This window comes from Chinchilla lanigera, unplaced genomic scaffold (assembly GCF_000276665.1).
Source record: "Chinchilla lanigera isolate Chin_1 unplaced genomic scaffold, ChiLan1.0 scaffold00100, whole genome shotgun sequence".
Classification (NCBI taxonomy): Eukaryota; Metazoa; Chordata; class Mammalia; order Rodentia; family Chinchillidae; genus Chinchilla; species Chinchilla lanigera.
Window position 1 is genome coordinate 6,948,913 of NW_004955501.1, and position 15,731 is coordinate 6,964,643.

Genomic DNA, 15,731 nt, shown 5'->3' on the forward strand with positions numbered 1-15,731 from the left:
GTTTATTTTGGCTCACAGCTTCAAAGTTTTCAGTCCATGGGTAGCTGGTTCCATGCTGTGGTGAGGCAGCATATCATCGCAGAAGGCTGTGGCAGAGCAGAGCTGCTCACCTCATGGCAAAGCCAAAAAGGAAGGGGCCAGATATGGTCCCCAAGGTCACATCCCCATGACCTACTCCTTCACATAGGCCCCACTTCCTGTTTCCACACCATCCCAAACTGTCATCAAATTACGATCATCTATGGATGAAGTTATAGCTGTCATGGTTCAGTCACTTCAAAACCCATCAGCTAAAGTGGGAGAGAGCTGCACACCCATGATCCCAGCATTCTGGGAGGTTAAAGTAGAAGGGTTGAACATTTAAGCCCCATTTGGACAATTTAGTAACTTAGTGAGACCTTGTTTCAAAATAAAGAGAATAAAATGACTGGGGATGTAGCTGAGTGTGAAGACCTGGGTTCAATCCCAAGTACTGGGAGGGAAAAAAAGGGACTTGTCAACTGCAGCCTCAACAAAGCCATCAACACACTTAGCTTTGAGGGATCATTTATACAACAAGCATAACTGACAAAAACTCAGTAAGTCAAATAAAGGAGAGGAAACGCAAAACTTTTATTGTATTGGATGAGCCTTACCACAGTGAGTGGTTCAGTAGTAAGAGTGTGACCTGAACCAGGCAAAATAATCCAAAACCACCACTCTGTCTGGGACATCCAAGAGAAGATAACTCCTTTTGGAATATTACACTGTGAGGACATAAATCCACATATGCAAGATGCCATCCTGCTACCTCCTGAGAATGAGGCCAAAACAGATGAAAGCAGAGCTAAAAGATAAAAAGGAAAAAAAGAGTATGGTAGCAGCTGATTACTTCAGTCAGCTTTGGATCCAGATTTGCCTAAAGCTGTATCTACTACTGAAATTGGCAGCAACAACAACTCCTAAATTTTCTTGTTGCATAATCTAGTTGAAATTAGACCTTTGTTGCTTGCAACCAAGGATTTCTGACTAATATAGCTTGGTCCCGGGCAGAGAGAAGTTGTGGGGAGCTGGGGTACAGGAAGGTGTTGCCATTCCTCCTCCACCTCCACCAGCCACAAAGCAAACCCATTGCCCTTGGTGTCCTTCCTAGTCTCTGAACCCTCTTAGGAATGGGACATATCTAAATTATATGATAATATTACTTATTAAAATTTTATTAGAAATCTTCTGCCCTAGAACCTTGGAGAACAGGTTCATTGACTTTTCCATAAGATTTAGCATACTTACAGCAGGTAGCGTGTAGAAACAGTGCGTAGAACTTGGAACATAGAATGTGTTTGAGTATTTACTTGGATTCAGTCATTCCAGTTGCTACTGCGGGGAAAGGGCAAAGGGACAGGTCATTATAGTGTCCTCCTATCCTTCATCTTTAGGAAGCCTAAGATATTTATGCCTAGTATTGTCTGTTGACTATCCCATAATATTTCACTTGGTGTCCATTAAATTATGATGACCCACCTGTTCGTATTCAGTCTACTTGCTATGTATGTGCTTCCCCATTTGATCTCAATTTAATCAATTTTACCTGAACAATTATACTTGTAATCTTATTGGGTGATCATGGTTTTGTCCCATCTCATGCCCACCTAGTGAGTTCCTGTGTTTCCCGCCTTGGACTCACTTCACCTTGTGGTTTTGCTCTATAAAAATCTCTAGAAAAGGCAGGTTCCTTGGCAACCCATTGGGTTCCCTTCTGTCACTCTCTTGGACAGAAGGTTTCTTTCTCTCAATAAATATATTGTTTTAAAAAAATATTATGGTGGTCCACTACATTTATTTCAGGACTTGAACTAAGTTATTTTATGTTTATATACATGAAAATGGAGACATTAAAATCAAATCTCATATTATTGTAAGTAGAAAAAACATAATGATTGAGGTGTTCTCTAAATTTCTTACAAGTTTGAAAAAGTAGGCAATGAGAGAAGTTTGAGAGAAAATGTCTTCTTGTCCTTTTCTTTCTCAAAAAAAGGCTACTGTTATTCTTTAGAATCCAAGAAAATATGCTAATCAAGACCAGCATCTTCCTGCTGTGTCAAACTTCCCAAGTGATCAGTGTTGGTACCTTCCCTGTGCTCACAGAGAAAATGACTGTCTTAGGGGATAAAGTCTGTCAGCCTAAGAGTCAAAGCCTAATATACTCACTTTCTTCTGTTGCTTCCCTCTACAGAAGGACTTGCCAACTCATAATGGCATTTTACATTTAGGCACTTCATATCTAGTAGATATTTCATTTTAAAAATAATTTACCCCCTTCCTGTTTGCCATAACTTAAGAAAAAAAATTTTTTAAGTATTGGGGACTGAACCTAAGGCTTTCATAATAAGCCAGATCCCCATCCCTTTATAACTTGTTTTTTTAATTTTATTTTGAGACGGGGTCTCATTAAATTGCTAATCACCCAGGCTCAGCTCAAACTATGATCATCCTGCTTTGACCTCCCACAGTGTTGGGATTACAAGTGTGTATCATGAAACCCAGCTAAGCAAGAAGATATTTTTGTGACTTTCAGAAAATTCAGTGTCTGAGCATCACATGAAGTAGGAAAAAAGTGGAATCGAGAATTAGAGGACTTTGATTCTAACCCAAGTTGTAATAGGTATCTGGTTTTACTAGGAATATCTACTAGACCTCAGGTCTTAGACAATTTATTTAACCTCCCTAAATGCAGAATTTCTTCACAGACTGATGTGGAGGCTAAGTGAAATAATATTTCCAAAGCATTTACCATAAGACCAGAAACTTCACAAATGGCTGAAAAATTATGAGTACATTTTAGTTACACCTGTTACCATTTTTACAACATAACACTGGTTTCTCTACCAGGGAGCATGTTTTTTCTCAATCAAATAACTGTTTCCATAATGATGGGCCCAGTTAATGGAACCCATTTTCTTTTAAGGCAAACTTTGCAGACTCACCTCTGGCATTTTTTGCAATGCTACTCAACCTGAGGTTGAGAATTCCAAGGGATAGGAAAGAGACATAAAAAAGCAAGGAGAGTGCGGCTTAGGTACTGCAACTTGTCCGGAAAAGCTTCTTGATGTTGTTGCTGGGGCTTATGGTAAGGTCTTAATATAAACATTATTATATTATATATACATATATAATCTTAATATAAACATTATTATAAGGTGTTAATATAAACAATGAAAACATTTATGTTGCATACATTAATGTCTTGGTCACTTTTCTCATCGCTGAGACAAAATATCTGACACCCACAACGTAAAGACAAAGTTTATCTGGCTTGAGGTCAGTTCAGTCCCAAGTTGGTAAGCTCCAAAGTAGAATGGCATGACAAGGGGGCATCACAAAGAAAAAGCTGCTTACTTCATGGCAGATAGAATGTGGGCAGGGTGGGAGGGAGAAGGAGAGAAGGGGTGGGGGAGAAGGGCAGAAAGAGATGAAGATACTCCCTTCTAGGTCTCACCACAGTGACCTGCTTCTCACCAGACTCACCTCTTAACATTTATTGCCTACCTTTCAATACTCCCATCTCTGAATACATGAGATTCTGAGGGGACAGTCTCAGTCTAAACCTTAGCATCATATTTCCATAGTATTCAAAGAAGTCAGCAAAAGTGGTGATAAAAAAAAGAGAAAAGAAACACTAGAGGAAAAGGAATAACAAAGGAATCTCCCAATAACTTGTTAGGAATCTTACATAATTGCATCACAATGAAATTACTCAGTACAAAGGCCCTGAGCTCACTTCCCCATACCTCAAAAAGAGATAGAAAGAGAGAGAGAGAGGAGGAGGAGGAGGAGGAAGAGGACAAGGAGGAGGAGGACAAGGAAAAGGAAGAGGAGGAAGAGCAGAGAAAAGGAAATTACTGGAGCCAAAAGAATAAAAAAAGTTAGAAAAGGATGAAGATTTTTTTGCAATTATCATAATATTGAACAGAAAATGAATATAAATATTGATAATGGCAATCAGCCTATTTTTAGTTCTTACTGTGTGTATACTGCATTAAGCATTTTATATGCATCATTTCATCTGCACTGTTAGTTCATGAAGGATGTTTTTAAAAATTATGTTTTATAGATGAGGAAGCTAAGAAGAACTAAGTGGTCACACAGAAAAAGTGGCAGAAACAAAGTCTGCAAGTGGACTTGCTCATTTCCAAAAGCTATTGTGTGGCTATCCAGTCCTCTCCTCCCAATGCTAGTGAAGGAGGGGCACGTCAATGGGCAAAACAGGAATTCTTCTTTGTGAGGCATTTGGGAACTCAGGTTCAAACCATGACTCTGTGGCTGCCTAGATTCTTAATCCTGCCTACTTGTTGAACATTTCACATCTGATTTCCACACATTTCTAGTTTTTTATTGTGGGTTTATAATTCACATATCATTAAAATCATCCTTTCAACACACATAGTTCTGTTTTTAGTATATTCTTGAAGTTGCGTAGCCATCACACTAAGATTTCCAAGTGTTTCTGGAACTCTTAGAGTGTGAGATTCTTGGGAGAGCTGAGGCACAATGTAACCATGTGAGACAGCCTTTGAAGACCTTCCAGCCTCACTGCAGGCCTGGCTTATAAACTCATCTTCTCAGTATTACAGTAAAAGCTGATGCCATGCAAGAATACAAACGTGATAAGCGCTAGGAGAGGAGAAGAATTAGCAGCCAGGGTAACTGACTATGAGGGAATTCTCATGCAAGGGGCAAGCAGGCCAGGCAGGCCTGGCAGATAAGGAAAAACTGGAGAGGAGTTTTGAGCAGGAAGGGCCATCAGATGCAAGGAATTGCCAGGCTAAATGGCCCAAGTGTTAAACTCTTGTCAGGTATTACTATTTTCGCTACTGAGAGACTGCTGGAACTTCAATAGGAAATAGGAAAGCGATTAGATGGAGCCCAGTGATTTCAGCTAAAATTCATCTGGTCTATTTGAAGGTAATTTATATAATAGTGACCAGCAGCAAATTTCAGAAACTCAGGTACAATTCTGAGTACAATCGTGGCTTCAGTAAGACGTGTGCTTTGTGGAGTGAAGACAGCATTTAGCACTTGGTCAGAAATTCCTGCTTTAAAAAGCCATTCTGTTCCACTTTGAAATAAAGCAGGAGTGAAAGCCATGCTCCGTGGTGCTTCACGGTTAATAAAACTCCAAAGGCATTTCTGCCTGGGCATAAAGGATTATTTTAAGCATCATCTCCTGGGCTCCTTGGTTACTAAGGGAATCCTGTCTCAGCGCAGCGGTGCAGATGGGCAAGTTGCCATGACAATCCTCCTGGGCCTGGTTGGACACTAAATACCATAGATGGAGGAACCACAGCCATCACATGACTCCTGAGCAGCCTGACAGTCCCATCATGCTCTTTTCAGCTTTCCCACTCCTCTCCCTGGACCCATCTCAGCTGCCCAGACTTTGCCACTGTTGTGCTCAGGCACATTTAGAAGGGAGCTTAAGGTTAACAGCTCACCCTGTTTAATGGTCACATCCCCCTTCTGCCGCAGACTATGTTGTGCATGCAGGATCAGGGTAAGGTCTTCATATCCTTTGGCCACATAAATCCACAAAACCTGGGCTTTGTCTCTAAATGGAGGAGATACTAGATATTTACTCAGACACTGTACTGGGGAGGAAAAGAAAATATGGAATACATTTTATTTTCTCACCTATAAACCAGCCAGACATAAGCTGAGGCTTTCTCATGGGGTAACTCTCCTGATAGCAATTGTGAACCCCAACAACCACCTAAATTCAGCTCCACTCTTTCACCTGGGCATACACGTGTTCAGGGTTCTAATCATGGCAGCAACAACGTCTTCCATCTCATATGTTCTCCTTACCATGTGTCTTTGCTATGTTCACAGGGCAGGGGGAGTGTCTTATGTGAAACCAAACCAGCTGGTGACTGCATAAAACGATACCTTGTGACTTCATAATGAATTCATAAAAGGTAATGCAGCCTACACGTGTTTGCTTGGGATACTTGCTCTTTGAAGCCAACATTGTAAGAGAGCTTGAGTGGCTACATACAGGTCTTCCAGCTGACAGCTCAGTTGAAGTCTCAGTTGAAGGCCAGCCTCTGCCTCCAGACGCAGAGTAAATATGCCTGAAAATGGCTATGGCCCCTGGCAGACATCACCATGCATCTTTGAGACACCATGCAGCAGGGACAAGTCGTGTTTTTCTGAAATCCTGGCAACGAGAATTCATACAAAACCTATACAAATTTTTGCATTGTGATTTTATGCCAAACAGTTTGGGGAGATTTATTTACTTGCAATATTTGCTGAAACTGTGTTCCTTTTCTTTGTAATGCCTTTTCTCTTTTCTTGGGTGATCCTCCTTCTCCCTCCAATTCATCTGTGACTATCCTATCCAGGTACTTTGCACACACCTCTGCTTTGGCACTTGCCATTTTGTCTTTTTACCTCTTTTACCTTCCCTGCTATACTGTGAACTCCTCAAGTACTGAGGTTGATTAGTTCATTGGTTGGTTGGTTGGTGGTGGTTGTTGTTTTGTATTGTTTGCTTTGGTTCGGTTTTGGCTAGATAGTAGAAGTAAAACAACAAAGTGATTAGAGGTTTGAGAGCCATATAAACATAGTTTTAAATTCCAGCTACTTTATTAGCTAAGTGCAAAACTTGCTCTTTGAGTTATGTCACTCACATATGTAACACGGTGAACATATCCATGATTATTTAGGAAAACTTTGATGATGTCTATTCTGAGCCAAGTTCCTGACATAAAGTACCCAACAAATAACATATAATCATTATTATTTTACCATTCTCTACCTTTATTACAGTGTGATTCTAATTGATTTGCTTATTCAACCAATACTTATCTATTACTGAGAACTGTATATTTTATATTAATATTCATAAATATTTTAGTATATGAATGTATAAAATAATGCAATTGAGAATGCATTTGGATTCTTAATGGGTGTAAGATTGTTACCAATAATTATTTTTCTTGGAACTCAAACAGAAACTTGAATGTCGGATTAATAATCCATTTCTGTTCAGGGTGAACAGGTCCTGAGAATGAGGTACCCGCAGATGAATAGAAAGGTAAGAGGAAAAAGAAATACAAGAAAGGCAAAATTCTGGGATCAGGGGGCTAGCAGCCTCTAGGACTGAAGCCCCTATTACTCCTTTCAGTAACTCTTCATTCAGAAAGAACAAAAGAAGCAGCAGTACAAATTGGAGGATCTCAACTGATTTAGCAAGGACAATAATTAAGACTTGACTAATTAACCATCATGTTATCATTCCTTCGGGCATATCTCAGCAAAGCATTTAGTGTTGACCAGGGGCTTTCAAAGCTTTTGCTAGACTTCCTCCAGAATCCAACAATCATGGCTTGGTCAGGCCTGAGGCAATACATCGAAAGAATAACTAGAGAATGTTCTTCTCCACACTTGAATACAGAGTATTTCTTATCTTGATGTCACAATAATCAAAATCAGTTTATTCTATGAGTTATCAGCACTTTTAACTCAGGCTTAATGCTCTATATTAGATTTTTATTGCTATCAGCACGAATGACCAAAACTTGAGTGGTTTAAACAACATAAACTTTCTGTCTTAATACTCTACAGGTCAGAAGCCTGGCTGGGTGTCACTGAGCTACTATGAAAGGGTCAGCAAAGTTGCACACCTTTCTGAAGCCTGTGCAGAAGAATCTACTTCCTTGCTTTTGTTCACTTTCTAGAGGCCACAGCACCCCTTGACTTGTGCCCCTCTTCTTTACTTTGGCCTTGCTCCATTTTCCTATGACCTTCTCACCTCAGAAAGGGAATTTCCAGTTTTTAGAGACTTGTGTCAAATCCCCTCTGATATATGAGAAAGTATATTTACAGATTCCAGGAGGCAGAACATAAACATCTAGAATAATGTTCCCACTATTCTATCTTCTACAAGATCTTTTGCTTAAAATACTGGAAAGGGCCTCAGTTGGACAAACCCTGCCTTTTGCCACCTCAAAGGTAAAGAGGCAGAAGAGCCTGGTAATTTGTTCAGTGTTACAATGGCAATTTACAGTTGAAACTGAGTCTCAGGTTTCCTACCTGTGAGTTCACAACTCTTTCTAGAATACCACTACTAGTGTATATAGTATCTTTAGTGTGTTTAGAAATGTACACTCTCAGGACCTTATTTTTACCCGGAAAATCATGCTCTATACTTTTACATAATTCCCAAGAAAGACTTATGCATGTTTTGGTTTGATACACACTGGCCTAGGACGTAAGAAAACCTCTTGGTTCTTTTTTGAATGGATGGTTATATAGGAACTGAATGGATGATGGTCTCGAGCAGTTTAGCCTTGTCACTCTCTTGAGACCAACTGATTCCAATCTAGGCTGATCAGATCCCTACAGTTAGCATTGCTGTCTTAACACTTGCTGGTCTGGGGCAACTTTTGGATGCGAAGCAGGATGCTCCACTCTTGTGCCAGGAAGCTTTCTTTTCTATAAAGGAAGGAGAGGAAGAGGGGGAGGAGGAAAAGGGAAAGGGAGGAAAGGGAGCGGGGAGAAGTGGGGAGAGCAGAGTTATTAATAAGCTTGTAGAACCTCAGAGTTTTAGCTCAAGTCCTGATTCTACCAGTTACCTAACAAGTTTAAGACTTATGACTTTGGATTAGCTGCTTATTTTCTCTGTGTTTCAGTTTTCACATCTTTAAAATGAGAGTGGTAACCTCACTTTACAGGCAGTAATTTCACTCTAAGTGTTATTTATCACTTATTGGGAATCCCTTAGGCTTCTTCCAAATGGGATCAAAAATCCCAAATGAACTCAGTATCTAGGAATTTGTCCAGATTCTGCATCTGATAAGCTGAGAGAAGATGTTCCAACTTTGGCTCCAGGTGGTCAGAATATTACTGGTCTATAGCTGCTCTAAGCAGTCAAAACTTCACTTGCAACAGGAAAATGACCAGATCAGGGAGAAGTCCTAGACTGAAAGCATTTGGTCCCCTGGCACATGATGCTTTATTATCCATTGCTAAATGTTTCTTTAGTGTTGTGGTTGGTACGTTGTGCCAATTTGAGGAGTCTGGAGGCTTGACTGGGTGGTTTGGTGGTTTTGCATACTGGGGTTGGAGGGACATGCTCTTGCCTCTCTGGGATGTTGTTCATTGTGTCAATTTGAGAAGTTTGTGAGGTTGGCTGGGTGGTTCAGGTCTTTGCTTTGTGGAGAGCCTCCACTTGAGGAGTAGGGGGGTGTGGACAGATGGCTGATGTGTGGTGGGGGGTAGGCTTGCTTCCCCCCTTTTGCTCTCACTGATTTTGCTGTCTTCCACTGCCATGAAATGTTGCCCTGTGCCATGTGCCACTCTGCCTTGGAGCCAGCTGACTATGAAACCTCCACAAACTGTGAGCTAAATAAACTTTTCCTTCCTTAATTTTGGGCGTTGGGTACATTGTCTCAGCAAAGAGAGAAAAGTAACCAAAACATTTAGTAATTAAGAACTTCAAAGAAATGCACATTGATTGGTATAATTACATTATTTCTTAACCATGCTGGATACAAGAGTAGGGCTGGAATGATGACAAACTTTAAATTCATATTATGATATGGTCACATTGCTTTTCCATCCTTTTCTCCCTTTCCTTCCTTCCTTCCTTTTTCCTTCCTTCCTTTCCTTCCCTTCCTTCACTTTCTTCACTTCCTAGAAGACAAATGTATTTCTATTCTAGTAATATTTTGCAAAGTTTGAAGACTAATCTAGAAATTTACAAGTAATAATTTTACTGTTAAAGATGCTATATTAAAATTTCAAACTGTGATTTGGTCTTGCTGGAGAACATTAAGAGAAATTCATTTCTTTACTGAATGAGCATTTGTGGATTGTATAGATTTGTCTGTTTAGACTTTCTATTCTAGCCATCAGTGAAACCTCAAAGTTCAAAGTTCCTTAAATTGAATTTTATCTATGCCACCATCAGATGTGGACTTACCTTTATGATATCTTCACCAATTTTTTTTGAGACAGGGTCTCACTGTGTAGTTCAGGCTGCCCTTGAACTCACTATGTAGCCCAGGCTGGCCTCGAACTCACAGTGATCTTCCTTCCTCAGCCTCCCAAGTTCTGGGATTAGAGGCATGCACCACCACACCGAGCTACCAATTTTTAAGAATGCAAATTCACACAACTCTGGAAAAATGGAAGAAGACCAAAGATAATTTAATAAAAGTCTAAATTCATTTTTAAAAATATTTTTAATTTCAGGCATAAAGCATATATGAAATAAGACACAGCATAAATGTAAATTACCCAATAATAAATATGTTACTCTTCTGTAATAAGCAAACCATATAGGATGTATCACAAATGTTGTAAGAATTAATGGTAGAGACAAATGGCAGGAGCATATTAAAAATGTTTTCAATAAACCCTTGGTTTGAAACATACTCCTTTTATAGTGACTCTCTTTTGTTGGATATGGTTTCAGTAATTCAGAAATGAGAGTAACCTTATATTTAATTTAATAAATAGCAGGTTTATTATATCAGCTTCTGATCTGAATTAGTGGAACAAGAATTATGGAATTGTAGCACTAAAAAGAAACCATGGATGTTATCTTTGTTCTAATGAGAAATTAAAGTCATAGAGCAGCCAAGTGTTCCCAGGTGGAAGGCAGTTTCTGAAGGATAGCATCAGAAATGATAAGAAGCTCAAAATCAGTGCCTGGGTGTTCTAAGGAAGCCTAGGCTGGGTACCTCGGGAAATGGGTCTATTGTTGTCAATTAGCAGCATACTGTAGTGACTAAACCAAATATTATCACACTTCCTAGTCCCAGGTGGCAGTTAGGATACATGTGTTTCATATCAACAGACAAATAATGTTATGCTTTGATTCAGTTCAGCACTGGTGCCTGCTGTGGGTTTCACTGACTCACAGTCTCCAATTTGGACTAAGAGAGTTTTGGCACTAGAAGCAAAGGTTACACTGAATGCCTGCCTCATCAATCCTCATGAGCCATTTTGTGTGATGTATTTACTTACCAATTGTCCTCTCTACTCTTAGAGTAGTTCCAAGACAAGGGTAGTAGCACATTTGTTGTAAAGAAAAAAAAAATAAACAAAACTCTGAAGAGCACAAGCTCCATGGTCACACTACCCAAAATTTAATCTTGGCTCTAACACTTACTAACGGATGTCATTATTTAAGTTATATCATGTATCTGTGCATACTTTCTCACTATAAATGGAGATTGTTATAAAACTTGAGTGTTAAATAGTCTGAGAAGGTAAAAATGAATCTAGTTAGCAATTAGAGTGCAATATTTATAACAGACTATCAACAACTAATTTTAATAGATTATACTGTAGGTCACTCTACTGCTATGAAATGCCTAACAATTTTTTCTTCTGAGTAATTATTGTTTTCTTTTGAACACCATCCTCAGATGTCTATTTGCTGAACTGTCTTTGTTTCTTGATAGCATCCATTCCAAACCAAATCTTTGTTTCCCTGATTGTACTTTAAAATCCTCTCTTATTCCAAATTTTATAAGTTCCTCTCAACTCATTAGTGTAGAAACATCCCCAAATATATGCTCTTTCTTGTTGCATCAAACTAAACTTAAGTTTGTATGAGTTTGGGTGTTCTGGAAGTGTTTGATTGTTACGCTATCACAATACTGAGCATCTATATGCACAAGAAATAGTAGTTACTGGCAGTAGTCAGGAAGTCTTTCTATTCTCATCTTTTATGTAGCACATTTGAAGACTCATTTGTTCAATGAAGGGTATTTCTTAATTAACTGTGAAGTCAGACAGCACAGCTAGGATAAAGAGATATACTTTTTCCTCCAAGGCCCAAAGTATTATCAAAAAATGTCCCAGTAACTGCAACAATGGAGTAAACATTTTGAGTCTACTGAGTTTCAAGTGGTACCCAGAAATTGACCTTTGCTTGGGCCTTCTAAGTCAGGCTACCCAAATCTCTGATAAAGGGAAGATAGAAAAGCTTAACTTTTTATTTCCTACTGTCACCTGACAAATAAAGAAATGGGATTTTGGAGCAGTAAAGGGATGTTTAAGGTACATACACGGTAATCAGGTCCGATCTGGAACACAAAACAGTGGTTTGTTTCTACAGAAGATATTTTAGCTCTCTATTGGTGCATCACAAATAACCAAAAAACTCGATGGGAACAATACCGATCATTTATTTTCTCTAGCAATTGTGCCTGGTCAGAAATCCATGAGCCACTTGGCTAAATGGTTTAGGCTCAAGGTCTTTCTTGAGTTGATGGTGAGTTGCAGTTATCTGAAGGGTTTCCTGGGGCTGGTGAATCCAGTTCTTGTGGTTCATTTACAGCTGGCAATTTGCTTTCTCTTTACATGTGCCTCACTTCTAGTCTCTACGAATGTCTGCAGGACACGACCTCGAGATTTCCCCAGGGGGAGAAATTCAACAGAGTTAGCCAGAAGTAGTAGTGTTTTATGATTTAGTCCTGGAAGGTACATGTCCTCCCTTTGGTCATGTTCTGTTGTTAAAACTTACTAGACCTGTTTCAGTGTCAACTATGCTCATCTGCCAAATGTGTTACTTACTTTTGACCTGCACCTAAATTTTAAGTCTATGTTCCCTCGTTTGTAATACGAAAGTAACAACTTTCTTTCTGGCCTGTTTTGAGTATTAACCAATATGATTATCACAGCACTGCTTGTTGCTAAACAGAGGGCACTATTAGAAGTTAGTCCTCTTTCTTTAGCTTTCTCAGGAAGCTTTCATTTGTTTGTCTCATTCTTCTAAACTTCGAACACCCCTCCTCCCGCCACCTCTAAAAAGATGAGTAATTCCTGCCAAGTTAACGCCCTCCACCCCAGACTCAATGTAGGACTGTTGTGCAGGCGGAACTCTAGTTCCACGGGTTGATTCTAGTGGCCGGAACTTATTGGGAAATGCACAGGAAGTGGTTCCGGCGGCTCGGTTTCCGTCGCGGAGGAAATTGGCGGACTGCCGATGCGACACGTTCCCAGGGGGCGAAGCGAAGTCGTGGTCCTTGAGTGAGGGACTCTCGGAAAGCACTGAGGCGGGGCGCCCAAAAGTGTCGCGACCACAGCTCGCCCGGTTACTCCATGCCAGGTTGGAGGCTGCTGGCGCAGGCGGGCGCCCGGTTGCGGGGCTGCGGCGCTGGTGGCCTGGGAGCCGCCCCCGGCCGGGGTAGTAGGTGGGTTTGCGCGGGACGGGGCCGCTTGGCGCGGCGGCCGGCGGGGCGCGGAGACGGCATTGAAAGAGAATTTTTTTTAAAAATGCATAGAGGCTGGCAGTTAACTAAGGACATTAACAACGAAGACGTGATCTCCCAGCGAGCGAGCGTGTGGTGCACGGGCAGTTAAGTGTACCTGGCGCTTTCTGTTCTGTAACTTCACGTGATCAAACTGTCGTCCGGTTTGTGGTTAAAACTAAACCTTAAAAGGGGAAGTAGCTTGTCCAGAGTAACTCAGCTACTAAGGGGAAAATCGGGACTCAGCCTGGATCTGCCTGACTGCAGAGGCCCGGCGGACGGAGGGCTGCAAAATTGCTTCTGTTCTGACCCTCTTGGTGTGAGAATTACACACCTTCCCCAGCTTCCCTCACTAGGGTTTTTCTTGGTGTGTCAGATGGTCAGAGGTCATGACTCTTGGGATCCTTTAACTTTCCACACCCACTTCCCTCACTTGAACCGAAGGTACCACATTTGACCACTTCTGCTGGATGTAAAACTTAAAACATACATTCAGATGGGTTAGTGCCTTCCCATGTATCTAGGTAGGACCCCTGTACTTTGTTTGGAATCTGTTTATTCCAGGAAAGAAAATACTTCTTCCTAGATAACTATTCATAGTTAAAGTGTGAATCTTGCTATAAGCAGTATCAAGGAAAGAACTTATGCCCAACCTAACCCCTTTCTTAAGGCTATTCTGTATTTGGAATGCATGTGACTACCACTCCTTATATTAAGCAGGGGAATTGTGACTTAGTTTTTCACTTTTACAGCACAAACATCTGGCTTTTTGTTAGAAGTCTCCATGGTAAGAGCCCAAGTTGGTGGGATGAGCACCTTTCTGAAGAAAATACCTCATTTGTTAAGCAGTTGGTCTCTGATGAAGATAAAGCTCAATTAGCAAGTAAACTGTGTCCTCTAAAAGATGAACCATGGCCTGTACATCCTTGGGAACCAGGTGATTTTTTTATTTGATGAGTTTTATCTCAATTATTTTGTGACTGGACACAATCAAAATCATAGTGACTGCTTCATAAAATTTTCATCTCTTGAATTAATATTCATGTCTTAAGTGTGTCTATCTCCTTGTAATTTGGTTTGCAAGTTTATTTCCAGCCTCCTAATCCACTGTTGGTGAAAGACCTCCTTGAAGCTTTTTTGTAGGAGAAAGGAAAATCACATTGCATATATTCCCTTCTTCAGAAGAAAAGAATGTAATATTAGGAAAGCAGACCTGGAAGAGTGTGATGTTAATTGTAATGTGTTGTGCAGACCTTTTCAGTTGGGATGCCCTGGCACTCTAGGTTTGCTAGTCATAACCGAAGAATCAACTCTGTGTCTGGTGAGGTACTAAACCGTAAGTGGCCAGACCAATAAGAATAAGACCTTTCTTATTGAGTGTGTGGTTTCTGCTTGGAGTTTACTGTAAGGGTTGAATTGTATAGTGGCTAAAGGTTCTTAATGAGGCATCCTTGTGAATTTATGCAACACATCTTTTTTGTTTTTCTTTGAGACAGGGTCTCACTATGTAGTTCAGGCTGGCCTGAACTCACTATGTAACCCAGGCTGGCCTCAAACTCATGGTGATCCTCCTGCCTCAGTTTCCTGAGTGTGGGAGTATGGGTGTGTGCCACCATGCCTGGCTTTTGTGACACATCTGAGTGTTGTGATGGAGACTGATATATTTTAGCAATATGACTATTTGTGACATTTCTATAGTCTACTGACTTCTTAGAATTTGAGTTATAGGTATTTTCTAATTAGTCATGTTGGACATAAATTGATGCTAGGAAAGTATGATGTTGGATTTACATGCCCTGTATTAAGACCTTTATTTAAAAACCGGAAAATAGAAACTCATCTGTTTTCTTTATTTTGTATGATTCTCTTATTTTCTGTTCATTTTTCTTGAGCACCATTATGCCAGGCATACTTGAAGGTGCTTAAATCTATGAGGAAGAGCCTTGTTTTACCCTGAATATTTTAGCATATCTCTTATATGCCTGGTCCTTGTATTGAACCCCAATTTTAGGAAAGACTGTTGGATCATGTTGGTAAATGTTGAAATGGCTTTCTTTTGTTAATATGACATGTTTTTTTAAAATTTTATTTTAAAGAGAGTAATAAATGAGGAAAAAAAAAAAATAACAGCATACTAGCATCACAGACATACACAAACCAAAGCAAGAACATTTAAAGTGACACAGGTTATCATGCAAAATAATATGAATTAACAGTGGTTGTTACATATCGCTATCCTCAGCTGTGTTGCTCAGATTACCAGATGTAAGAATGTAAGATTGTTCAAACCATTAAAGAGTATAGGAAAATAATTACTAGATAAAACATTGAAGATAATACAGAGTTTCACTAGACAAGATGGTAGGAATTCACCATGGTAGTTCCATTGCATGTTGTTAACTTCAAATCAGTTGCTCAGATTATCAGATATAAGCATGCAGAATTGGTCAGAACATAAAAAATTTTAAGAATTAACTGTTCCTT

The 15,731-nt window shown here is 39.9% G+C and overlaps 1 protein-coding gene and 1 long non-coding RNA gene across 2 annotated transcripts in view; one reads left to right on the forward strand and one right to left on the reverse strand.

Annotated features, from left to right (window-relative positions):
- Window positions 1-593: 593 nt before the first annotated feature.
- On the reverse strand, window positions 594-5,880 carry LOC102008437. Its single transcript, XR_264256.2, has 4 exons — window positions 5,668-5,880; window positions 5,472-5,584; window positions 1,270-1,356; window positions 594-826 (listed from the first exon to the last, which is right to left on the reverse strand). It is a non-coding gene; the product is annotated as an uncharacterized LOC102008437 (long non-coding RNA).
- Window positions 5,881-12,932: 7,052 nt separating this feature from the next.
- Window positions 12,933-15,731, forward strand: part of Mrpl3 (mitochondrial ribosomal protein L3) — a 40,337-nt gene continuing 37,538 nt past the window's right edge. Inside the window, exons 1-2 of the mRNA XM_005406841.2 lie at window positions 12,933-13,190; window positions 14,000-14,184. Of these exons, the coding sequence (XP_005406898.1) occupies window positions 13,099-13,190; window positions 14,000-14,184 (277 nt within the window). The 5' untranslated portion in view covers window positions 12,933-13,098. The remainder of the gene's footprint in view (window positions 13,191-13,999; window positions 14,185-15,731) is intronic.